Source organism: Kryptolebias marmoratus, linkage group LG1 (assembly GCF_001649575.2).
Source record: "Kryptolebias marmoratus isolate JLee-2015 linkage group LG1, ASM164957v2, whole genome shotgun sequence".
NCBI lineage: Eukaryota > Metazoa > Chordata > Actinopteri > Cyprinodontiformes > Rivulidae > Kryptolebias > Kryptolebias marmoratus.
In genome coordinates this window covers 27491992-27518976 of record NC_051430.1, presented here as the reverse complement: position 1 = coordinate 27518976, position 26985 = coordinate 27491992, and the positions used below count along the sequence as shown (strand labels likewise).

General features: G+C 38.6%; 1 protein-coding gene across 1 annotated transcript; it reads left to right on the top strand.

Annotated features, from left to right (window-relative positions):
• Positions 1–221: 221 nt before the first annotated feature.
• nf2a (neurofibromin 2a (merlin)) lies at positions 222–26985 on the top strand. Its single transcript, XM_017434727.3, has 16 exons — positions 222–880; positions 2315–2440; positions 2544–2666; positions 7027–7110; positions 12713–12781; positions 12926–13008; positions 14738–14813; positions 15231–15365; positions 15544–15618; positions 15695–15808; positions 16031–16153; positions 16467–16684; positions 18114–18219; positions 19791–19909; positions 20707–20866; positions 25300–26985. Exons 1-16 carry the CDS (start codon positions 767–769, stop codon positions 25348–25350), a joined length of 1776 nt encoding a protein of 591 aa, XP_017290216.1. The 5' UTR covers positions 222–766; the 3' UTR covers positions 25351–26985.

The following is a 26985-nucleotide window of genomic DNA, read 5'->3' as shown; positions in this document are numbered from 1 at the left end:
CAGTTTTAATTAATACAAAAGCATATCACACACATACACACAAAAGTAAATATCAGGAATTGTGTTCATAATATGCTGACTGGAGTATTTTATATAGTTCCTGACACATACAAATAATAATTCAAATAATATATCTGAAATTTCAGATATAAAGTAATTCTGGTCAACCATTTTTTTGTCGCGTACTTGTTAATTACTACATTATAAACTGGACGCGAACGCATCACTGCGATAGTAGATTTAGCCAACAAGTTGTTAGCTGCGGTTAGCTCTGCCCCAGGTTGTTAGAGAGAAAGCATAGGATTAAAAAGCCCCCCATACGACGAGCTGTCTTAGAGTATTTCGGTGCGGAGACGTGTTAATTTAAAGACAACATTCAGTCCTGTTTTGGAGATTATGCTAACTAATGTTAGCTAACTTATTTCTTAACTTAGCTATCGCTAGCAGCCAGCCCAGGACAGTACGTTTTTTTTTAACATAATTGGGATTTTTTTTATTAACTTTTTGTCAGATACCAGACAATGTAATGTTCGAGATATTTTTAAATTAAAATATGACAGTACAACTTTAAGGGGACTTGTCTACAAGTATCCACGCAGCTGAAAAGTCACATGTTACACATAGTAGGTACAGATGTGTAACATCATGCCAAGTAACTTCTTGCTGCAGCCGTAGGTTAAAAAAGGGGGAAACAATGCATTGCATTCAGTTTAAAGGGAAAAGCGGAAGTGCTTGTGTTTAGTAAATTTGTGCTCTTATCATCGCCATGGCAAGCGCCCTAGCAGCAAAAATGGGATTTAACTCTCTGATGAGGAAACAAGCCAGGAACTTCAAAGTCAGGATCTGCACCATGGAGTCAGATATGGAGTTCAGCTGCGAGGTGAGCTTTAAAAACAAAAAGAACTACATGTTTTTGTTGTTTTCCGTGATCCTACCCGAGCAACCCTGAAATATTCATCAGCTGCCTGACTCCAAAATCGCCCTGTAACTACAACCTGAAGCCTGTGTTTACACACAAGGACAAAACCATGTTCACCTTCCGCCGCTAGGTGGCAGCAGACAACAACAAACTGATGCAGCAGAGGTGGTGCATGGCTCCACTCCATGCACCAACATGAAGCTTTACATTTTTTGTTGAAGTATCAGATATATTTTAGCCAGCAGCAAAGTTCACTGGGCTTCCAGAACTTGTTAAAATGCATCTATTTCCAGACTGAGTTGAAAAGCTTATAATTTCAGCTGCATCGTATAACTTTGTTGGTGGTATATTGAAAACTAATTACTAGCAGACTCCATGCCTGTGTTTAAAAAGGGTGGATCTCCTCCAAGGTTAGCAGTTGGGTTTGGTAATTACACACAGCCACAAAATGTTAGTTGCTGATTTCTATTTTCAGTGTTGGAATGATTATTAGGTTTAGTAAATACATGTTGTAAACTGAATGTTCATTCAGGCTCATTTTGGATTTTTCTTTTTCATTCATTGGCCTAATATCCATCTTGACAAAATTATTATTTTGTTTGTTTTTGCACTAAACCGTTTCACTTTGAGTCTACAATGAGGCTAACCCCAATAATGAAAAAGTTGGGGCCTTGTCTCAAATTTACATGAAAACAGAATGCAATGATTTGCAAATCTCATAAACCCGTATTTTATTCACAGTGGAACATAGTCAACATATCAGATGTAGAAGAAACTACCATTCTTTGGAAAAAGTAAGGTAATTTAGAGTTTTATGGTAGCCACACATCTTAAAAAACATGGGACAGAGGCAACAAGGGGCTGTAAAAGTAAGTGGTACGAATACGAAACAGCTGGAGGAGCTTTTTACAGTAAATGAGATTATTTGGCAACAGGTCAGTAAGAGGACTGGGTATAAAAAGAGCATTTTAGAGGCTGAATCTCTCAGAAGTAAAGAGGTTCATCAGCCTGTGAAAATCTGTGTCTAAGAATAGTGGAACAATTTCAGAATAATGTTCCTCAACGAAAAATTGGGAAGACTTTGAATATCCCATCACCTACAGTTCATAAGATTATCAGAACAGGTTCTGGTTCTGTTCTGCTCAGGAACACTTCCACAGCTCACTGTCTGTAAACACAGCTCACCGTGTCGTCCACAAATGCTGCTTAGAGCTCTATCAGGCAGAGAAGAAGCCAGATGTGAACACCATCCAGAAACGCTGCCGTCTTCTCTGGACCACAGCTCGTTTCAAATGGACTGAGGCAACGTGGTGCAAACCCATGTAGTAATGTTTTATGCTGACAAGTGTCACCTTTGACAAATTCAATAATCGAACAAAAAACTATTTATTTTAGGTGAAGTGGAAAGGAAAGGATCTGTTTGACCTGGTGTGCCGGACTCTGGGACTGAGGGAAACTTGGTTCTTCGGCCTTCAGTACATCATAAAGGACACTGTGGCCTGGCTAAAGATGAAGAAGAAGGTTAATCTCACTTTTTACTCGTCACATTCAGATCTGAATACTGTCACTGTATATGTAAGAAACTCAATATTCAGTGTGTGGAGTTTGATTTATTGGCTCATAGGTTTTAGATCAGGAGGTGCCAAAAGAAGAACCTCTGACTTTTCACTTCCTGGCCAAGTTTTATCCCGAGAATGTTGAGGAGGAACTGGTACAAGACATAACTCAGCATCTTTTCTTCCTCCAGGTGAGTAAACACATTTTTAACTTGCTTTTGGCATTGTCTTTATGTTCTGGCAAAATATAATAATGAATTAAAAAAGGGATCATTTAGTATTGGTTAAGTATAAGCATAAAATGTTAAAATTGCATGAAATTGTTTGTTTTTTTCTTATTTACTTTTAAAAAATATTTCCTTTTCCATGTTCCAGTTTGTGTTGTTTGTGTGTAGGGTAATATAAAAACTTTTATTAGATGTGTTTTTTTTATTAAAAACTGCTGACACATGTTTCTTCTGTTCTCTGAAGCTGATTGAATCATTTCTGTTGCTGATGCTGAGTGAGCCGATCAGTTTTAAACTCAGACTCACGCATTATGTTTTTGTTTACAAACACACTGTCTGCTGCCGAGCTGCTGTATTACAGAAGTTTGTACGAAGCTTGTTACGACACTGAGCTGTTAGTAAAAGTACGAGCCGGCCGCAGCACTGTGACTGCAGGACCTGTTTACAGAGTTTGTCCACCTCTCTCTGGAGCAGGCAGAGGATGGAGAACCAATTATTTGGAGAAACTGGAAAATTGGCCATAAGATGAAATTCGTACAAGCTGTGATTCTGACACATCTCTCACAAGAAGTTTGGGATTACAGTTTGGCTAGTGGGCAGACACATTTTTTCCTATTTTCTCTAAAAGGAGTTCTATTAAAGCTTTGAAGGCTGGTGCCATCCTGCTGTGAAAAAAAATACACTAACGTTAAATTCTTTGCATTTAAATGGGGATGATACAAAAAAGTCAGCTGACCTTTAACACTTAAAGCATTTAAGATACTCTGCATATTTAAGATTACTCATTTCAGCTTTGGCTTATGTGCTTTATTTTTATCTGCAGCTTCGTTCTGATTGTTATCCAGCGCCAACAGGGGGCACACATTCACAGTGTTTCTTAAAGTTGCTCGACACAACCCTCTGTAATACACTTTTTTTTTTCTCCCCACATTGCCCTGGTCTGATTGTGTGCAGCCATGTGGAATCAGTGCACAACACATTACTGCTGCCCTTTATGTCCATTTAATACTCTCCAGAGGAATTCCTACAGAGTCCGCCACACCATTCCTGCAGCTAGAGATGAGATTTGTTACTGTTCTTTCATTGTCCAGTGCCACCAACCACATTTATTAATTATAGGCTTTAAAGGCTCTGCTTTTGGCCCAGTTAGTGACATATTCCCTATGGGTTTACATGTTCTCCATGACAGTTTCATTATATCAAGCCTCTTGTGCCAGTTTAGTTACATGTCTGATTGGTGTGCAGTTTTGTTCCCCAACATTTAGTCAGTTCTACTTAAGAAATAAAAAAATATATATTCATGTGCTTAATTTATTTAGATGTATTTTGAGTAGGTTTTATTTCGGTGCGACTGCAAGCAAACCACTCATCGTTTAGTGCAATACGCAGCTGCAAGTTGAGAGGAATACAAAAAGGTAGCGCCTTGCGTTGCCTGTCTCTTTATTTCTCTTCTCTCATTAATTCCCATAATGTCAGGAGGCGTCCCCGGTTCAGATGGTGTCAGGAGCGTGACAGCTGGATTAGCGCTTATCAGAAATGATCACCGATCCAGATACACACACTCTCAGGCCCACGCCGCTCGGCTCTTCGAGCACTTACACAGATCCGTGCACGTCTTTGTCACGTCAGCCTGCGATCGGAGCGGCAGCGTGTTTCATTTGTAAAGGGGATATCAGCCTCAACGTCTTAGTGCTTGTTATGATTAGAAACTGTCACCTCTGACTTCACACCTCTGTTCGCTGAAAACAAGAGACGACAGCATGACTGGTTGTGTAAATGACAAGGTCTGAAGCAGTAAATTGCCTCTTTATGTAACTACTGTTAAAGCATGTTTACCTCATGTAACCCCGGCTTTGTGCTCCTTATGGAGCTGTTCAGGTGCTTCAATCAGTTAGTTTGATATTAGCTTGAAAAAGAGACACCTGGGAAGAGCTTTCCTTTTTAATGAGAGATCTTTTTAACGGGAAACTACTCTGACTGCTGACATTTGGATCAAAACTCACACCAGGCTTTCCGTTAGCTATCAGCTAAAGACTAAAGACTGAATTTACAAACACAATTATGCAGAAATGCCACAGATTCCTTGATTGTCCAAACAAAATATTGTTGTTTGGTGTTCATAGGCTCCCTGTGACTATTTTATGTTAAGTTTTAGAATATTAATTTATTAAAGCATCTAAAATTAGCAACCATCCGGACATTTAACCAGCAAAGCTAAACCTTTTCAGCCATGGAAATTAAGGACACTTCATATTAGAACGGGCACTTCATCCTTTTTAAATCGTTCCCAGTCTACAGTCAGGCTGCACAATATATTGAAAATTCATCATCATTGTAGTATCAGAAAGCACAATATCAATATCAAAGTAGTGCAATAAATAGAATATTATATTTCAGGTATCATGAAATCATGTTCTCCAGGCTAATATTATATTTACTAGCCTTGATGCACACACCTGGTTTAGATGACAGTGATAACAGAAGAGAAAGAAAGTGAGAAATGAGGAAAATGTGGGTTTATTACAGTTTATACAGTCATCTCAATATTAAACAATAATATTGCACATCGCAAGTTTTTCTAATATTGTGCAGACTTCGTCTAAATGGTAAATCTTATATAAATATTCAAAGAGAAATCTGTATTTATGTTTCATAGTTTCACCAATTTATTACAGACATAAAAACAAACAGTGGTAATTATCCTGAAAGGGTAGATTCTTTTGTAACGCAGTAAAATCAGAATAAACGGCTGCAGATTAGAGCTTCCTTCAGAAATGAGCTGCTGCCTTTAAACCAGACATGTAAGGTGAGATCGTGTCCAGCATGTGGTGTCATCATACTAACATACAGAAAGGTTTTATGCTTCCAGATGAAAGATGAAATCAATTATTCTGCTGCAAGAAAATTTACCTTCAAGTAGTTTGGAATTCAGACATCTGTCAGTTTGTTCAGTACTGGTCACCTCAGCCAAATTCAACCCAAAAGCAGAGTTTTGATGCGAAAATAAGTCTGCAAATACCTCAAAATCTTATCAAATAATCAGCTGTTAGTGTGGAAGCAGATCAAATTTCTATTAGATTTAGATTAATATGGTGTGGATGCAAAAGGAGACTGGAAGTAACCGTTGCTGTTGATAAAAGACACTGAAAATAAACTGTTTGCCAGTGAAGGTGTTAGCAACCTTTTGTTTTTCAGTGGTAACTTTAGACATCAGACCGAGCACGGTATATTTGAGGGGAATGATCTTATCGACTGTGAAGCTCAGTGAGGAAAAAAGTTATAATTTGGACCTGCTTTGCTGGTGAATGAACTTGCAGTCACAGATCAAGCCCTAAATTATAGATCTTTTCAAAAAGTGCTGGAATATGATGTGGGGGTTACCTACCTGAAAGTTAAAATTGACCTGGAAGTAAACTTCACTGTAAGCTGATGATCCCGAGCATATTAACACGTCTCATCAAGCTGCAAAGGAAATCAGAAATTCAGGCTTATAGAAAAGGTCAAGTCAGAGTCAGATTTAAGTGCTTTTTCTAAGCTCCTCCCTATGGCTTCTAATGAGCTGTGTATACTAAAAAATACTCAGTCATTATCTCTTACAATTGAAGTCATTTTGCACAGAACAGAGGTCAACAATTTAATAAGCCGAAGTCCAGAGTTTTCTAACACCAAAAAGAAGTTCTTTCGATGATAGCAATGAACCCAAGGGTGCACATAGTTTTACCCCTGACAAGTAAAACATTTATTGTCTTTATTTTTTATATAATTGTTAATCCTTTTTTTATTGTAGGGAAAGACTGTTGCAATAAACAAACAACAAAATCTATCTTGTCCTAATATGTTGTCAAAGAAGGGGGAAAAACAGTAATTACTAGAGTATTTCCTTGTTTTTATTTAATGTAGAGTTGAAATTACTTGAATTTTTTTGACGTTTTTTTATTTTTTTTACTTGCTAAATGTAATTTTCAGAGGTGTCTGTCAGGATTTAGGGTAATATTGTTCTGGTTGTCAAAAACGTGTCAGTCCAAAAGGTGTTTGTGGTTACTTCTGACTAAATTTCCTATATGAGTCGGTTTAAATATTCTTTGTTTAATGTCCTTCATGTCTTCGTTTCTTTCTGCCTCTTTCACTAAAGTGAACAAAGAAACTCTGCTCAGGACAGACTGAAGGGAAGCTGTCTTGATTTAACGTCGAAAAAAGAAGATTTAAGTGTGTTAAATACTGCCTTTACGTTTATCAAAGACAAGATTTGATTTTGATTTTACCAAAAAGGGACAAAGGCTTTGTTCACTCAGGTAATAAGTAAGTTGTGTTTTTTTTTGTTTAGATTAAGAAAAAGATCCTGGAGGAAGAGATCCACTGTCCTCCAGAGGCGTCTGTGCTGTTGGCCTCTTACGCCGTTCACGCAAAGGTTCGTATGTTTTATTCTGTTATTTTCAGATATCCGTCTGTTCTTTGATCTCTGGGAACAAATGGGAACTTCTTCTATCTGAGATCCTTCTTTGGGCTAATAAGATGCTGAATAATTTACTGGCAGGTTTTTTTTTTTTTGTCTGATTGCACTCAACAATATTGTTGTTTTAAAGAAAATCAGTGAAGACAGTAGGGGTGTAATGTATTCATACTGAGTCATCAGGGTCCAGTGCATGCAATCACACAAAGAACCGTAGCTATAGGCAATCACCACTCTTAGCTAGAAAACATATTTCTTTTAATTTCTTTTCACTAACTGACACAACATAAAAATTAGTAAAACAATGATATGATCTAAAGCACTCTAGACCAAAGCAAAGCAAAAAATGGTTGATTCAGACGACCTGCCCGTTTGTTTTACATTCCCGGCAATTTGGAAAAGTTTTGTGTTCCCAGGGATCTCTGGCAACAGTGGGGAGGAAAATATTATTAAAAGCCAAAAAGGTCATAATTTGTTTGCTTTAATAAAGATAATGAAGTATTTCCTCAGGTGTTTGATAAACGCTAATTGTGTATTTGGAGCATAACAGCACTTACTGAGCGAAGAAGCTAGATGTCAATCTTTAACATTTTATTATATTTTTGCATTTGGAGATGTTATTCATTTCTGTATTCCCCTTTTTCATCAAGTCTAAGACAACTAAACCAGAACAAACACTAGTAGCTCAACTGAAATTCACTGTATTATTAAATATTTCATAGCATTTGTATCCTAAAACTATAAGAAAAAATCACTCCAAACTTCAGGGGCAAAGGTCGTAAAGAACGGCCCCGGCTCCTGCAGGTCAAACACACCTGAAGGTTTTTGGAAGCTGCTTAAAGCTGTCTCTGAGGAGCTCATTAGTGAAGTCCGGGGATGTGATCCGAACGGCCTCTCAGGTGAGTCTTATTATTACGACTTGCTGGCTGGCCTCGGGGTGTGTGGATGTTGACATGAGCAAAGGAGAACGAGAATGTGGAAGAAATTCTTTCAGATTATTGCGGCGTCTCTAAAGTAAACGTGACTGCTCATTCTGGGATTGATTTTGTGTTCTATCATCGGGCTCAGCTTCAAACCGACTTTTGATTTTCTTTCATCGCGAACGCCTTTTTACTTGTCCTGAGATGGGCCTAATTGGTGGTGATTTGAAGGCTCCTCCAGTCAGCTGGCTACCAATCGTTAGGCAGATTTCTGTCATATTTATCTTGACTGGTGGTCAGTCACTAAACGAGGCCAAGCTCCAGCTTTTAGAGACTGAATGTTGTTTAGAAAAGATTACAGGAAACTTTATCTATTAGGATATCGAGATCATTAGGCCATCAAAACAAAGCAGATCTCTTGTTTGTATTAATAATGGACCTGCTGAACCTGCTCCTGAAAACACTTTGTTTTTATAGACAGAGAAGGAATTATGTGTTATAATTAAATCAGCCTGCATTCGTCTTTGCAAAGAAAGACTACATTTAACTAATTAAAACAGAATTAAGAATTTATATTATTTAATATTGCATCAACTGTATATTTTCTGTATATTTTGAATTCTATAAAACATTTTTTGCTGTATGAAAGGCATCTACAATCTTTGATTTACATATTTAGGATTAAACAAGTTACCTGTAGTTCATAGAAAGTGCTCCGCTGGTGGAAAAGCTCTCTTAATAAGCTTCAAGCAATCTCAGCCGTTTTGCTTGAAGGACCCCATCTCTTTGAAATCCCCAAGAAAACACTTGGAAGACTGCAGTGCATGTTTTTGACAGGCGGGCAGGGTTTAGTCAGCCTGGAGCTCTACCTTAAAGATTTGACCAACACCCCCCTCAGAGGCTTGGCGTTCCCATGGTAATTTAACAAGCCCAGTTTAAAAGAGAGTGTGTGCAGATCAATAAAAATCTGCAAATCTGCTCGCGCCCTGTGCTCCCTGGTGTCAGCACCCTCATTCTGGAAACAGCACAAGTATGAGAGCGCTGTCTGCTTTCATTTATTTAAGTCAACTTTGATTAGAGTGAGTATGACTAAACTGGCAGCGTAAAGGGGCAATGGATACTTGGTAAGTTCAGCGGCTGTTCAGAGATTCCTGGCAGACATCTTTTCTTCTCCTCAACTGTTTTTGTACAGAATTACTGTGCAGACAATAAATGATAGCATACTACACAGTGGAATCTACTTCAGCTCCATGACTTATCTCTAATCATGATTATACTGTTGTGAAGTTAGCACTAGGAAGAGAGGAAGGGCATTTTCCAAGATAGCCTTAATGTCTGAGAGAGATTATTTCACATTACATCAGCATGTGTTTGTTATCAGTCTGAAGGTAAATTGTTGCATAATTGACAAACAATAAAGGAGAAGTCACATAGTAGTATATAAGTTATAAAGAGCGCATCAGAAAATAAATGATGTTTGGGACTATGGGGGAATAGATTTCTTTTAGCATATATATGGTAATGGGCTTACTATAAGATTCCAGCAGGAAGCAGGGACGCCCGGTACGGGTCATCAGTCCATCAGGGCCAACACAGAGACAGCTATGTACACATACTCACTCCTAGGAATGCAAATGAACCTAACGTGCGTGCTTGTGGACCGTGAGAGGAAACTGAAGTCGCTGGAGAAAACCCTCACACGGACAGAGTCTGAGATTTACGGGATTTAAACCAGAGACCTTCTTGCTGTCAGGCGGCAGTTCTAAAAACTAACCACTGCAGCACCGTTCCTCTCCATTTGCTTTAATTTTGTGCATCTAATGAGAAAGTGAAGCCGTAACAGAATGTGGCTCAAATGGGTTTTTGAACTTAAGCATAGACCAATAGACACTAAAGTGTATTATAATGGAAATATAATAATATGTCATCTAAAATGTTACAAAGTCAGCTACACTCTGGCACCATAATATTCAACAGTATAATTTTCTTGACATCAATTAACGAAACTCAGGAATAGAAGCCGAGATCAATTTAAACACAGGTTGTCTGTAAAGGCATCACCCGGAGGCACGAAGCTGTAATTTTAGTTTAACTAGTGCTAATTATGTTCATTACGGAATGATAACAAACAACACAAACACATCTCTAAGTCCAAAAAAAATAAAAATCTTTTAACATTGTTGAAGAGGTATTAGTAAGAATATTTTATCCAGTTTCAGATTTTCTGGTACAAATAAGTACCCTTTGCTTGCAGTGTGTTCCTGTTTGTCAGCTACTTGCATATTTTAATCAAAAAGAAATGTGTTCTGGGCCCATGAGTAACTGAGGCAGTGTTTTGAGTTTTTGTTTTCTGAATCTTCTCAGCACACAAGGTGGCTTCAGCTCAAAATGTCAAAAAAAAACAGCTGGTGTTTAAAACCAATGAAGAGGGCGTTTCATTGGCTGACATGTTTCGCAGTAGGGGATGATGTTGTGTTGCTCACCCGTTTTGGATCGGAGTGGGATGTGACAGGCTAACAGGCGTAAAGAACGCCGATGGGAGTCTTTGTGTTTCACCAGCGGCTTCTAAAAGACTGCTGCTTAAACGAAAATCGTTAAAAATTTAATGCGAATCTGCCGGCCTATCCTGTTTTTATTTTTCTGTTCCATAACGTGACACTGTTGATTTCCCATTTGTGTGAATAGATAACTCCTCAGCAGATGTGCTCTTTTCAGTTTCAGTCTGTTTTACCTGATATGTTATTCAGAACCCATCAGAGCGTTCTCATGTAAATCCCACATCAGTCACATCCAGTTTGTTTATGTCAGCATCGTAAAATGATCTTTAAGGACAATCTAAAAGCCTTACAGTTAAAAAAAAAAAAGAAATACACAACAAAATAATGGATTGCATTTTCAAAACTTTTATTTTTCACAATTTTTCTGTTTGATGTTTTCTGTTTGTGTGGTTTTCTTTTTTCCCCACATTGCCTGAATGAAAAATATGTTTCCTTTAGCCGTTGGATTGAACCATTCAATACAGCTCTAATGAACAAAGTTAATCTAATAACTGAAAGCTGGTGTTTGATTCCACCTGTTATTCTAGGATTATTTGAAACAACTGTGAGAAAAGCAATCTAAAGAAAAGTTTGGGGGAGTAATATTGCTGTGAAAGTACCGCCCTAACTTCCCTAACTGAGGCTACCACAATGCCGCAATAAGTCCATATATCATGAATTATTTAGCAGGTTGAAATAAACAAGTGAGAAACCCCGGGGAGCAGGAGAGGTGATGGCAAACTGAAGGGACAGGATCTAATTAAATAGTCCCCAGCAACTCAATTCTGTTAGTCAGTGCACTGATGTTCCCGGCTTTGCAGAGTGTAAACTGAGCTTCTGTAAGTGAGGTCACTTAAGTAGTGTTTTCAGACTGCTGCACTCAGATAAACCCCAGCTCCTGTAATAAACTTAAATGCAATAATCCAATCACAGCCAAACATGTTTATAAAAAAATAATTTGTCGTGTTCAAATTAGCTTTGGATGTTTGTTAGAAATAACAAATCAGTTTGTTGTGAATTTAAAGTGTGATGTTTATTTTCGTCACTGTTAGACTGTATTTTCCTTTCTCACGCCTTGTAATAAAATATATAACGTTTCATAAAGCATTATATATTTCTTCGTTGCTTAAATGTGCTGTGGGTATTTTTTTTCCCCACTCGTAATGATAAGCAGTAAGTTGAATGTGGCACCGAATCAAAACGTAGCATCACATTGGAGTCTTTAATTCTCTGAAACCCCAGATGGGATGTCACATTTTGGTGTCAGAATCAGGGGAGTAATTATTTTTTCACCAAGACATAGCCAAAAATTCCAGAGATTAAAAATGGAAGACAACTACGGGGAGAGGCAGATGCAGCACTTTTTTGTGTTTTGAGTCAAATAAAAATGACCACATTATGCAGCAAAGTTCTGCAGTTTTGTTGTTTTGGTTCTTTGACATCTGAGAAAAAAACAATTCATCAACATTTCTCTTTAGCTGTTTGTCAATGTCTGTGGAAAAAAGTGAATTAAACAGTTTTCTCCTCCAGTTAAGGTGCAAAATAGGAAGCCATTTACTGCCAACAGCAAACGCAGCTTTTCACAGAGAACAGACCACACTGCATTTTTATTTAAGGTTCACATGATGCTGCTAGCAGAGCCTGTTTGTCTGTCATTTCTTTTTGATAAAACTGAAGCTTCAGAGGATGCTAATATGCTCATTTAACATTGAAAACATGCAGAGACACTGTATAGATAAATGTTTTTTTAACCTTCATGCATAAAGCTACCACCAGAACCCACTTTTTAGGAGGCATCACATCTATATTTCATGGCCTTTTAAGAGTTTTCCATTAGCCTGAAAGAAATGTAAGCCATGCCAGGTGCCTTTAATGCTGTCTTCATTTATATCTGATGCGATTTGTTCTCCAACAACTACAGTAAAAACAAGTTGTCTTTGTTTTTTAGCAGCATAATTCCAATCATCTTCCAACATTTGGGCCACTGGTTGTGCAGTGAACATTAATGACCAACCTGCTTTTTTTGCTTTTAATAGTCCTGCATGAACATCTACAAGGAGATGGTGTGTGTGACTCATTTTGGTTCTTTTGCTTCTCGTGCAGTATGGAGACTATGACCCTGATGTTCATAAACCAGGCTTCTTGGCTGAGGAGGAGCTGCTGCCAATGAGGGTGAGTGATGGCTGCTTTACTTCCTGTCAGTCATAAGCAAAGATGTCGGTACATTTGTCACTTGATCTTACTTTGTGCCTGGATGGTACTATATATAGCCTGTAGCTATTTCTGCATCTACACGTCTGTCTTTTTTTATTACAGGTAATTAATTTGTACCAGATGACGACAGAAATGTGGGAGGAGAGGATCACTGCATGTTATGCTGAGCACAGGGGTAGAACGAGGTAAAACCGGCTGCTTAGAACTGGATTGCTGTGAGGTTCGACAGTCATAAGCGCAGTTTAAGTTGTGAGTTAATGCGACGCACGCTGAGGATTTGGTTTAAAATAAAATTTTAAAGAAATATGCAAAATTAGAGTCTGCTACTGCAGATCATGACAAATACACTCTTCTGTACCTTTAGGGAATTTTGCTGGGATATAAAAATAACATTCTTTGTATTTGTTGTAGTAAATTTATAATAACAGAAGGAAGAAAATTGGGTCACTGGGCTGCTGCACTTTGTTTTGCAGCTAACATGATCTGAATTGGAAATGGATGTGAAAAGTTTTGGGGATGTGACGTGACCTAAAACTCTCTGGGTGGGAGATTTCTGGCTGGAAAGTGAGTTCTAATAGACAGAAACCTCAGCACTGGATAAGGAATAACTGAGTCACTGGTCGAGAAGCCTTTCATCCTTGAGTAGTTGTAAAAAAGTCGGGTCCTTATATTTTTAGCATAGTGATGAAGACTTGAAGATGAAGGTCAACGGCCCTCTGATCTAAGGCAAAGTGGAACACTGTTAGTGTCGACATAGTAATGGTAATAATTCCAAATCTGTTTTGTGATGAACTTCACTAAGAAATGAACTTTCTAACACAAACACCAACAGCTGCATTCGGTTATCTATAAGAAGAGGAGATTTGGCCTTTAGTTTTGTTCCGGACCACTCCACAGTAATCGGATGTAATAATCTGTTCCAGCTCAGATCTGGAGTGATGGAAACATAACATCCAAGCGGACACGCTATAAACCTGCTTTCCTTATCTCAGATAATCACCTGTAGGACATTTTATGGTCTGCCGTAGCCTTCCAAACAGTCAAATGCAATTTGCATTTGCTCTTTTTCTTGTAGCAGTCTGCAGCACACCGAGGGGAACTTTCAACGCTCCTGGCAATGGGAAAAGTGTCAATCACCTTGTTTTATTGAAGCACCCTCAGCTGTATAATGGTCCACATGCTTTTGGAACTAGATTTAAAATTAAAATGCAAGTGCGACAACAAAGTAACCGACTGGTAACTGGTCCTTTGCGTCTACATGTCCCTTATACAGTCAAACTATCAGCTCTCTTGCTGTGAACTTCACTGCATAAATCAAGCATCACTATTTAAATTTTGTTCTGGTCCAGTATGAAGTTAGAATATGCCTGGTGTCCAACCTAGTTAAGTTTTTGTTTATTTTACATAATGCTTCCTTGTCTTTTTAAACATTCATGAAGTTAAAAGCGTCAGTTTTCCAACCACCCATATCAAACAGTCTTATCACAAGTTTGAGCTCCAGCATGTCCTGATTTTTCCTCACCCATTAAAGTATGCTAATGACTTTTTTGGGGGGGGATAACTTAACCCTGAAATCATAACAGATGTGCCAACATGCTGAGAGAAAAAAGGAGAAGAAAAGAGTTTGATGTCTTTGTTTTCTCTCCAGCTGTATTTACTGTCTTGAAGGCATCAGAAAAAGTCTTGTTTTCCATCAAGCATGACCCCAAAAGCCTGTTAGGGAGTTATAGTTGTGTTTTGTGTCGGTGGAGTGCTTTTTTTTCCTTTTTTTTTTTTTACCTCTGCAAGAACAAAAGCAAAAGGAAACAAGGTCTGATCGTTTTATTCTTTCTCCTCTTCTCTCCTTCCCGTCTCCCCTCCTTTTCTTTGGGTCCCTCTCAATCATTTTCTCCCTCTATCTGCCTGTAAAACCAGGGACGAAGCCGAGATGGAGTATTTAAAAATAGCTCAGGACCTGGACATGTATGGCGTCAATTACTTTTTCATCAGGGTGAGTCGATACCGCTTAGCAATTTCATGACAAAATGAAATATTTTTATGCATATCAGCTTTACCATGCTGTTATGAAACTCACCAATTTGCCTTTTACAAATATATTTTTGGAGTTCTGGACATTTTATGTATGTATCCTCTGATAAATAAATGGTTGATATTTGCTGTTGTAATGTAAAACAAACCTGCAACCCTCTAAATAAGGCCTGGTTTCATGTCTTCTATTATAAACCAAGATATTCTAGAAACTCAAGCTCAGCTTAATTTATTTGCTGTTTTCAAATAAATAAGCAGCATTGTTCAGCTCGATTCTAACGAACAGTTCTGGCCAGCAGACGAGTGTCGGCTGGGAGCACGGTCTCACAGCTGCTCACGTGTGTCGAGCAGAAACTTTCTTCCCTCTGATGTGGTTTAGAATAAAAAGGGAACAAACCTGCTGCTGGGAGTGGATGCCCTGGGTCTGCACATCTACGAGCCAGAGAACAAGCTGACTCCGAAGTGCTCTTTCCCGTGGAACGAGATCCGCAACATATCCTACAGTGACAAGGAGGTGGGAGAGTTTGCTGTTGAATATGTCACTCATCTAAATGACTCTGAGAAATCAATAATTCAATATAAAAGTAGCTCTGACTTCAAATATAAGTTGTTAAATATTCTTTCTGCCTTGTTATTCAGAGATAAAGCCCTGTCCTGTCAGTAAAGTCTGGTTTTGTTCTCTCCTTGTTTAGTTTACCATCAAACCTCTGGACAAAAAAACAAATGTTTTCAAGTTCAACTCCTCACGACTAAGAGTCAACAAGCTGGTGAGCTCAGCTGAGATTCTCGTGGTTATTTTGCCTTCCACGAGCAGCTGTAAATTAGTTTGTTCCTGCATGTTAGATCCTCCAGCTGTGTATAGGGAACCATGACCTGTTTGTGCGCCGACGTCGAGTGGACTCGCTTGAAGTGCAGCAGATGAAGGCTCAGGCTAAAGAAGAGAGGGCCAGGAAGCAGGTACTAATGACTGCAATCTTATATTTTATTTATTTGCTCATAGGCTTACTGGCATTATATTGGCGCTTAAACTAAATTAGCTCTAAAATTTCATTTTGCCCCACTTTTATTCACACTGCTGTCTTATAATGACTATCAGACAAAGGCTTTATCGTATTAGCATATTCAGTATGCTTTTTTTACAGGAGTTTTTAATTAATTTCTGCTGTGTGTGTCGTGCAGGTAGAGAGGCAGCGCCTGCAAAGGGAAAAGCAGCTGCGGGAGGACGCAGAGAGAGCCAGGGACGAGCTGGAGAGGAGGTTAATTCAGCTGCAGGACGAGGCTCACATGGCCAACGAGGCACTGGTAGGGTTCACATATTTGCTTCAGTCTCACACAAATGAAAGGTTCCAAAGCAAACGAAAATGTCAAAATGACTTCTACTCACCAACAAGACATTGTTTTATCTCCTCCAAGTGTTTCCTCTTTTAATTTCTTTCTTCACTTTTCAATAAAAACACTCCCTGTTTTTTTTGTTCACACTTAAACTTTTATTTTCTGCTTAGAAAGCTTTTTTTATGTGTCACTAGCTGTCGGTTTCTTTTTTCCCAGTTTCTCTGTCGATTTGAACTTTTCTTGCCTCCCCCCCTTTAATCTCCCCCTCCCTGCTCCTCTCCAGCTGCGTTCAGAACAGACGGCGGACCTGCTGGCTGAAAAAGCCCAGATCGCAGAGGAGGAGGCCAAGCTGTTGGCCCAGAAAGCCGCCGAGGCTGAGACGGAGATGCAGCGCATCAAAGTGACCGCCATACGTGGCCAGGAGGAGCGGCGCATCATGGAACAAAAGATGCTGGAGGCTGAGATGCGAGCACTCAAGATGGCCGAGGAGTCAGAAAGAAGGTGGGGAGGAGAACAAAGAGGAACGGGCGGATTAATGTGGAGAATACCGACCCTGCCGCAGTGACTTTGAAGTATATCTGTTTAGCTTTGGCAGCTTTTAGGTCTTCGTCACTATTATCCTTCATACTCAGATCCTCCATTTTTGTTTTTATCTCACACACAACATGCAGCAACGTTATATCCTTAAATAACTCATTAGCTCATCCTTCTAACTTGAAGTTTTTTTTTCCTGTGTTTTGAAATATGAATCTTTCCAAAAAAACTGCTTTCTTTCAAGTGCTTGAAAAGTAATATTTTAAGTCGCTCGCTCAGCTAACAAATGTTTTGGAGTTATTATGCTGTTTAATGTGACGGTTTGCAAACATTCTGGTTCACATGGCTTTGATTGACATGAAAGCAGAAACCCACCGTGCTCCGAGTGCAGAATAAATTTCTCATTCAAATAGCAGGAGCTGTTAACTTGTTTAAAATCAAACGCCGAAAAGCTTTGTTCTCGCGCAGCGTCTAGAAAGCAGGTTACAGACAGCTCGCTGCAGAGGAAAATAACTCTTTTAAAAGCTTTTATTCATCAGCTCTTCTCAATTGGGTTGAAGCACGACACTTTATTTGTGGTAGTTAATTGTGAGGAGTGGTATTGATTCACAGTGGAAGTCCTTATTAACTAATCTCTTTTACTTCACACTGAAACTCCACAACACTAATAAAGATCTTATTCTGTTTTGATGTGTCCTGAGTAAAAGCAATTTTGTTTTCTTTTTTCTGCTTTTGGAGTGGGTGGAATTAGTGAAATCAAAAACATTTTCTCCTGATGTTTTTATCTTTTGAAGCTTAGATAAAAATAGTGATTTGGAAGAGCGTAAATGTCAGTCAGCTCTTTATAAAACTCAATAAACTACAATCATTTCGTATTCACGGCAAAACACCATACATACTATCACTAATATCGCCTCACAGTTTCTACTTGACAGTTTATTAGGCAATCACTTCAAATGGGTACCATTAGCCACTTATCTGTAACTGCAATTTCTGGATGAGCACTTTTCTGCACCAGAGAAAATTTAAACCTGCACCACTCAACATGTAAATGACTACATCCACTCAAATGCTTCAGGCACATAGCTCCCCCACATCAGCAAAAAAAACGCAGAGTGTTCAGGATCGCAATAAAAAAACATGATCATCAGCCTAAAACATTATTACATCCTTGTGTTCACAGTAAATGGTGGAATAATGGAGACAAAAATAATTCTCTTGTTGTGTTAAACATTGATTATCTGAGTAACGACACAAAAACATGCTTTGATCACTGAATGCCGAAGTACTGACTATGTAAGGTGATGAGTATTTAATTTAACTTGTTCTGTTTCTTTGGAAAGTCCGAAAGTTGATTCAAAATATTAATTATGTCCCCCCTCTGTTCGTCTGTTAGGGCCAAAGAGGCTGAGCAGCTGAAACAGGACCTGCAGGAAGCCAGAGATTCAGAACGCAGAGCAAAGAACAAGCTGCTGGAAATCACCAGCAAAGCCATCTATCCGGTAACGGACGCGCCGACAGACACAAACACGGCTTTACAGTCTGACTGATATGGGAATGTTTTATTAAAAAATAAGAAAGGCTGAAAATATATTTACCCCCCAAAAAAGTTATTTTTTGCTAATTTGGGTTTCTCAGCTGAACTGATTTGATTTTTGCTTTGCATCTAAAATATTAGACAAAATGTGAAAAACGCTAATAATATCTTAAAGTGGTATATTAAGGCTCCCCCCCAAAAATAGCATTAATTAGCCTCATTGAATTAATACATTATTAAAACAATCATATCTTTGCCAACTGATAAAGAATACTATAAATACAAATGTGAAGGAACTCTGGACAATTCACATTTCAGTTTATTTAGGTGTTTTAGAATTCCTTGAAGTCAAATATTTTCCTAAAAACACATTAGAGGCAGAAAACTTGTACTCCTGTTAACAATCAAAGTCTCCATAAATGTATCCAAAAGGTACACATACACTGTAAATACACCATGCAGGAAAGTTTTCCTTTAATATCTTCTCCTAGTCTTGCTGGGGGGTGGTGCTGCTGGGGTTTGAATTAAAATATATCATTACTTGTTACTGCTTCAACGGTTTTCTCTCAACTCCCAACATACTCCCATGCTGACATGGGGAATTTTAACCCCGCAGAGCCACACGGAACCAGAGATACTTACATAAGACAAGACAGCCCACGCAGGAGCCTCCAACATTTTAAAACCCCACACAAATCATATTCATCCGCCTGTACACACACACACACACACACACACAGTGGAGCCTGAGATGGTTTCTGTCGATAGAATACTAAACTCTTATCAGCTTATGAATGAAAAGTTTTCACATATACACTCACACTGCTATACATATGAGCAAAAAAACATGCTGCTATTGCATTTTCCTGTATACCCATCAGCTCTCAGGTGAAAGGTCCACACTTGATATTCTTCATTCGCCACACGGTCCGTTTCATTCAAGCTGCTCTCTGTATTTTGACCGGATGCTGATGTTAAATATATCAAACCTATAGTGTGGATGTACGTGCCGGGTGTCACATTTACATTTAGATTGTGCATTAGGACCGGTTCTTTTCCAGCTGACTCTCAGGTGTTACCTTAGAAATGCATTGCAGACCCTGTGTTCGGATTGAAAAGCATATAAACGCGTGTCCATGGACGACGATCTCTGTCTTCTCGTCTTGAACCTTTCTCTCCATCACCATTATGTCCCTGTGCTGCTTCTGCAGATCAGTTTCCTGCTGTGATCTCATCCTTTTCATTTATGGGAGGTCTTTGGCCTTCTTTATTTGTCCTTTTTTGACACAATTTTTTATTTTCCTTCTCTTTAATCTCTTTTTTTATCTATATTGAACACAAACATAACAGAGTATATTTACTAACTAGAAGAACTCTAAGAGCGCAGACTTATGCCAAGGCCATAAGGTCACTGTCCGCTTAGATTACGACTCACTATAGGGATCTTTATTATGCCAGTTCCTTTAAAAGATTCCTAAAACATAACCTCCTTGGTGGAGGTAATAAACTTTTCCACGTCCTCGTCTTTCATCCTAGTCCCCTGGACTGCCTTCTGACAGCATTCCTCCAGACCTGAGCTTCAGCAGGGAGAACCTCAGCTTTGACTTCAAAGATACTGACATGAAACGCCTTTCCATGGAAATTGAGAAGGAGAAGTGAGTTCCCATTCCTATCCAGCAAATTCCCTTTAATATCTTTTGTTTCTGAAGTTTTAGTTGTTCTGGTTGTGCAGTTCTTTATGGTCAAAATCGGTTTCGTTCAGATCTAAACTGATGAGGAGTGTGTATGAGTCACATTTTGATGACCCAGAGCTTTGGCTATCACTGATTCTGCTGCTGGTATTAAGACAATTTATTTCAGTGGCTCTTGGGGTCATTGATAGCAGACAGCAAAAACCACATTTAGACAAGACTGACCCTAACAGTGCAGCTGAATAAATGACTTGGTTTGATGTTGTGATATATTTAGGTGATAAAGTCTTAATAATGCAGCGGAGTCACAGAACTGTGAAATTCTTGAGGATAGACTGTCAGACAAAGTATGGGAAATTTATAAAATTGTTTTTGACCATTAGACCTGTCAGATTCTTGAAAAAGGGAAAGCACAATGCCTAAATGTTAACACATTATGGTATGTCATCAGCAATTAACAAAAACACCGAACAGCCTGCAGATTTATAGGATTTTTCCTGTTTTTAAGTCCATGGTAATTTTCTTTTCTTTCCTTTTTTTGTTTTATTGCTTAGCTGGATTTTAAACCGATCTTTTTATATATAAAAATGTGTCCAGTGATATTACTGTATAATATTACAAACTACTGAACTGTACAAATAAAACAACACTGTCATTTTGAAATATGACATCTCTCCGGCTGTCATCCTTCTCACCGTCTTTATACCCAACAGCTGTATCAGCAACATCTTTGTGTTTCCTTTACGGTTGTCCTCGTTTAGGGTTGAGTATATGGAAAAGAGCAAGCACCTGCAGGAGCAGCTGAACGAGCTGAAGACGGAAATCGAAAGCCTGAAGCTGAAAGAAAGAGAGACCCCTCTGGACATCATTCACAACCAGAACACAGAACAGGGAACCAGCAAGCAGAGCAACTTTAAAAAGGTTCTTTATCATTTTATTCTCAGTATATCACATCATTTATACACATTAGCTTGAACAAAAACAAAAATGGAAACAAAAATTTCACTGCCAGACATTTGACTTAAACAGTTAATATTGTACAAAAAGTGGCAGAAAGCCTCTTTTGACGGCCAGCCAAAATGAATCACCAACAGTCACAGCCCGGAGAGAAACAAGCTTTATGGATCTTGATTGTATTGTAGTATTCTTGAAACCATTCGACTATATAATCAGAGACACAAGCTGTTGAGAAACCATTGATCGCTCTCCGTCCTCTCTTGTGAAACACCCGTGTTTCATTGTCTGTCATATCCAGGCTGGGGTTTTGATTCATTTAATAGCAATCTTCTCCACTTGTCAACCCCCTGCTCATTTTTCAGCCTTCAGGTTCCTTTTTGATGAAGCCTACTGGGTGAGTTTTAGCAAATAATCATTTTCTGCTGTGACCTCTGAAAGCGCTCAGTGGTTCCCCGCCTTAAATGTATTAAAATAAAAATACCTGGACAGCAACAGTGAGGTCACTCTGTGTTTTTACACGATTTTACATCCATCCTGCCTGTGCTGGTTAATTCATCTCACCCAGTTCCTGGCTTAGAAATGACTTCAAGTAAGACAAAAATTAACTCTTGTAGCTTGAGGGATTTAATAATTGATTGGTTACAGGCATTATTACTGAAATTACTTTCTGTTTCTACTGTCCTCTGATGAACTGCAGGACTTAACTCAGACTTCTCCTTTGTCTCTCTTTTCTAATATCTTTCTACTCCCAATAAAAAAATGTCATATTAAATAGCTGAGCTAAGTTCCCAGCACATTGTATAACAAACTGTAATATCCATTTTGCCCCAAAGTGTAAAATGTACTTGTTAGGGGGGCACTAATTGATTTTTGCGTGTCCATTCGTCACCTGGATTGATGGGGACACCTTTGACATGAAAGAGGGAAAAGAGCCGAGTTAAAAATGTTGGTCTAATTGAACAAGAGGTGGTCTGCATTCATGTTGTTTGAGGGAAATGGCGACCGGGGCACCTAGTGTTGCACGGAGAAGGGACGAAGGCGAGGAAACTAAGGTCCAATTCCATTTCCTAGTGTTACCCCTACCTCTAAATTTAGCATGACTCGTTGGCCCTTAATTTACAGTTCCAAAGGAGTACAATGATATCCAGTGTCTCTTTTGTGTGAGCTTAGGCAAGTTTTCACAGTTGTCTGCAGCAAAACAGAGTAGAAAACTAAGTCCTGTTCAACATTTGGTAAACTGTTAGATCTAATTGTAGTAATTATAAAAGACTGGAAACAAATTGATTTTAACCATATGCTGCTTGCTATCTGGGAAAATCCCGCCAACTATCCATTTGTGTGTGCCCTTGAAAAATTTTCATTTGTAAAGCCAATTAATTCTACCACTTTGCACTCCGCCTGCATCACAGAACGACTCGGAACAATCTGACTTTGGTGTGTACGCACAAAACAAAGGAAAGGGTTAAAGGTACTCATTGCAAAGTACAAAATCAAACATTAATAATGATTTGAAACTGTATCAAATAGTGCTGTTTGGAAGAGTTCACTCCAGTAGTGTTTTGGATATATTGAGTAGAATTCTGAAATGCAGGCCCACACTCAGTGTAAACAAAATATTCAGCTAAATGAAGCTTGAGTCACGTGATTGAGCTACATTAAGCTGGCTGTAGAAAATTTCCATAGATAAACTCATGTGGTCGTTGACATCTAGTTGCAAATTTTGCTGAGAAAATTTTTAATTTAAGGACACATTAATCTGATGTGGTATGAGAAAAAAAATGTGTGGATTTGGTTTCTTACATCACAAAAAGTTTTGCCCAGTCTTCATGGCTTTGCAGTGAGCATCTATAAAAGGTCGGGACAAGAGATGAAATGGTTCTGGGCCTAAATCAGTTCAGCCAGAGGAGATGAAGTCTTGGGAGGGCAGAGGCTGAACAGAAATGTTTCAGTCCGGATGAATTTGGAGAGAGGCTAAATTACGGAGAAGTGCTGAGAATGCAGTGGGAGTTTGGAAAAACACGAGGAGAGGGGATGAAGAACAAAGCACGTATCTCTTTAGCGAAAAGTATCAGGACTGGCTGCAACCCTGAGCAAAGATTTAGTGCGTCTGGACTTCCTCTCATTTCCAAAAAGATTAATGAACATCCTGTTAATATGACTCACTGCACCTTGCACTTTTTTCAGGCCAAAGTTTCTCCTCTGTTGGCACCAGGTCGTTACAGAAAAGCTCGTTCCCAACAACTAAATCACAGCACAAGAGCTACAGGGATTCTGGGATTTGATGTGTGATTTTTTTTTAATGTTATGCACGGCTATTCAGATCATACGAAGTGGTGCACAAAAAGGAGGTCAACTGTCGAGGCCCTTCTCTTTGTACTGAACAATAAACAGAAGGGCCTCTTTTCTGCAAGTAGTTGTTATATTCTACCTTTCAATCGTCAAACACTAAAAAGAGGTATTTGTCTGTGGACTGGAGAATTCGATAAATGCACAGTCAGGGTTTTCTGCTCACACATTGTTCAGACTGCCTGTCAGCAGGGACAAAACAAGGTAATCAGTAAGTATTACTCAGCAAATCCATTTGTCTTTCACACCTTATCTGTTTGGATTTGCTTAAGTCCTTCATCCACACTTCCCAAAAAGAACCTGGATTTCCCAAGCTGTCCTCCAACCCCAGTCCAATAGTCACCTTGGCAGAGGCTTTAATCTCTGTTATTTACAGATTTCACAGGGGGGGAATAGTTTGCCTTGCTATTTCAAACTGCTACTCTCTTGTGTTGTATTAAATGACTCAGAGTTTAGTTGCTTTGAAACAGTTATTTAAATTGATTCAAACAAGCGCCCACTCATTCAAACCTGGACAGAAACGCATTTATCAACTTTCTTCAAATAGCTTTTGTCTGCCACTCTTCTCTTCATGTTGGATTATTTGCAGCAGAGAATTTTGAAAACATTTTTCAGAAAATGTACCAACCTTTTTAAGAATCAAAAATATAAAAAAATCATTCTCCTGAACTATATCAAAAAGTTCAGTTTGGAAGAATTTACTTGAGTAGTTTTCAAGATATATGCAATCCTTAAATGTGGGTCCACACTCATTGTAAACAAAGCACTTTTTTGCATACTTTACTCAACAAATCTGAGCATAAAGAAGCACCAGTTCATCAAAATTATCAGACTTCTTGATGCCAAAGTGCTCTTTGTGGACGTTACTATTGTTGGTCTTTTTTCAGTTACTTCAGCTGTTTCTGTAAGTGAACACATGCATGTATATTTCCTCACAACTTTTATATTTAGTGACACATTAACCATCCATATGAGAAAAAAAAAGATGTGTGGAATTTGTTTCTGACTTGATGAATCCTTTTTGGACTCTGCAGTGAGTACCTTTAACTATACCTCTGGCACAATAATTAGTACACATGTAAAAAGCAAAGATCTACAACTTAGTTTCATTTTCCAACATCCTAATCCCAAAAGGATATACGCTATTTAGAATTTGTTTTTGCAATTTTACCAGATTTTGTTGTTCAAGGTGTCATATTTTGATGGACTTCTTTCGGAGATTGAATCAGAGCGACACGAACAAATTAGCAAGTTGTCAGTGCGGTTGGTGTTTACGCCAGCGTTTGAGATGTGTTTCACTCCCTGCAGTTTGTCTCCTGAACAGAACTCACTGTTATCAAGTAAATAATATCCCTTTTACTGCAGGAAAAGCATTAGAATATGTTAGTGGGTCTACAGTTAATACACAGGCATTACTTGACTGTTTCAACTTATCTGGTTTTACTTTTTGAGCAAGTTTTAAAGTTATTGTAACATCTGTAATAATTGTACTTCTTTGGTTTTGTTTAGTTATACTGTAAATAATAATAATATTTTACTGATGGTCCTAAAGCTGCATTAGGGATTTTGAAAGTTTCATACATCTACTTCTACCCAGTTTTGCTCCCCTGTCGTTTAGGTTATTTCGCTTTGAAAGGCACTTGATGAAAGCAGCGTGTCCTGAGCATGAACTCGATAAAAGTGCAGCGTTTGATGCTTTAATCATCACAGCGTGAGACATTTAAATGGTGGAACACTCCCAAAGCCCGACGCTGCAGTAAACTACTACGATGCTGAATCCTCAGTGCAGCATGAAAAGAAAGTCATCCAGGGTGCCACAGCGTGCTGCTGCACACAGTCAGACTTACAGGATCCAAAGGGCTGCTGACAGCTGGCAAACTAGCAAAGCCAAGTGTCAATCTGCTATTACCCAGCAAGCCTGTTGACCAATGGGTAAAGTTTCTGTCACCAGTCCGAAATTCTATTTTCTTACTTTGCATCTGTGTTAAACGGTTCTCCTGCAGTTTATTTTGTGTTGTCTTACTTAAACTTTGTTGTTATCTCCTTCGCAGCTGACTCTGCAGAGCACCAAGTCCAGGGTGGCCTTCTTTGAAGAACTTTAAGCTGCATACCTGAAGCCAGCAGCGTTTCGATTCTACATTCCTGGTCAGTCCTGACCGCACTGCAGAGCCTTATACCCCACTCGCTGGAAACCAAACAAACACTCCAGACAGCGCAGTAAGCACCGCACTGACCTGCACCCGCTGCAGGATCGGATCCATCAGTGTGTGTGTTTACAGCCAGAGTCATTCTCCTGAATCATTTTAAAGTAAACGTGTGTGGGTGATTTATTCATGAACTTTGACTGTAAAAGGAGAAATGTTCCTGCTCCTATTCCACTGTGAGTCTGTTGAGATTGTATTAATGAAGTTGGAAACAGTTCATTTTGAATTAAAGGTACTCATTGCAAAGCATGAAATCGAATGTAAAAAAGATTATCCTAAATTATGTCAAATAACCATCAATATGAGAAAAATATTGTACAATTTAGTTTTTTACAGGTCTTCGTGACATTGCAAAGAGTACCTTTAAGGTTAGCTGCATTTTGTGAGGAATGAACTGTTTTCAAAAGGAACTAAACCACTAACTCAATTCTGAACTGAACACTTGATATTTAGTAGTTATATAAATCATTATATTTTATTCTTTATAGCTTTCCTCTTTTTAAACTCTGCCTAGTTGGTATGATCTATTCTTTTAAGGTTGCCAACATATTTTTGCATTAATTTCTCTACCATCATAAATTGTTCATTTGTGAATTGGGGGACTTTATGATACGGGAAGAATATTCTATACTTTCACTCAACTCTGAAATCCACCTCTGATTTGTAACATATGCCTTTCTTTTTGTAGGTAATGTAGATGAAGTGTTTTTTTCTGAGGCCTTAAATGTTTACATTGTTTTTCTATCTCAGACTGAGGAGTCCGTATGCAGGACATCACATCCTCTGTGAGTTCTGCTCATAGACATAATATTTTAGTAGACCAAGTGTCCCAGCTTTCTCTCATTGAATTGAAGCCAGCAGGAACCATTTTACGGAAGCTTTTGGAACCAGCGTCTGCGCACTATCAACGTCTTGTTATTCCCATGCACACAATCATGGTGTCACATGACCTTTCTTTAAACCAGGAAGTAACAAAATAAAGTTAAACGTGACAGAAAAATGAATATTTGAACGTACTGCGACAGGGTAAGAAGTACAGGAATCAACAGAAATCCATCCCTGAAAAATTATCTGAGGTGTGTTTTTATTTTTTTAACAAGAGCAATAACTAGTTTGGTAACATTGAGGGGGCGGGGCTTAAAACTTGTACTGAAACCAGCCGACAGGGAAGCTGATCTCATTCTTTCTTTAACTTCAGGGTTCCGGTCCGAGGTCTACCTATATAAAGTTTTTTGGTTCTGCTCTGGAAACTGAAGAGGAGACTGGATGGTCATTTGAATTTTATCTGGACTCCTCAGAGCTTTTTGTAAATTTTCGCAAAAGCATACATTAGCATTTATTTTGAATCTATGTTTTCTGTCCCTCAGAAAGCAATTAATGCTGGGGAGTTATAATGCTTCTGTGTTTACCAGGGATAGTAAACAGTATTTAAAATGAAACTTTGCATAGTTATATGACTGCATTTACATTTTTACTGAAAGGTTAACAGATGTGTATTTTTTTGCATGTAAAATAAACAAAAATCCAGCCTGA

Excerpts from the sequence above, each read along its gene's own strand:
- nf2a (XM_017434727.3), top strand. The coding sequence starts at position 767 with ATGGCAAGCGCCCTAGCAGCAAAAATGGGATTTAACTCTCTGATGAGG. Across the intron at positions 12,782-12,925 it reads AGGAGCTGCTGCCAATGAGG|GTAATTAATTTGTACCAGAT; the intron begins GTGAGTGATGGC and ends TTTTTATTACAG. Across the intron at positions 18,220-19,790 it reads CCAGCAAAGCCATCTATCCG|TCCCCTGGACTGCCTTCTGA; the intron begins GTAACGGACGCG and ends CTTTCATCCTAG.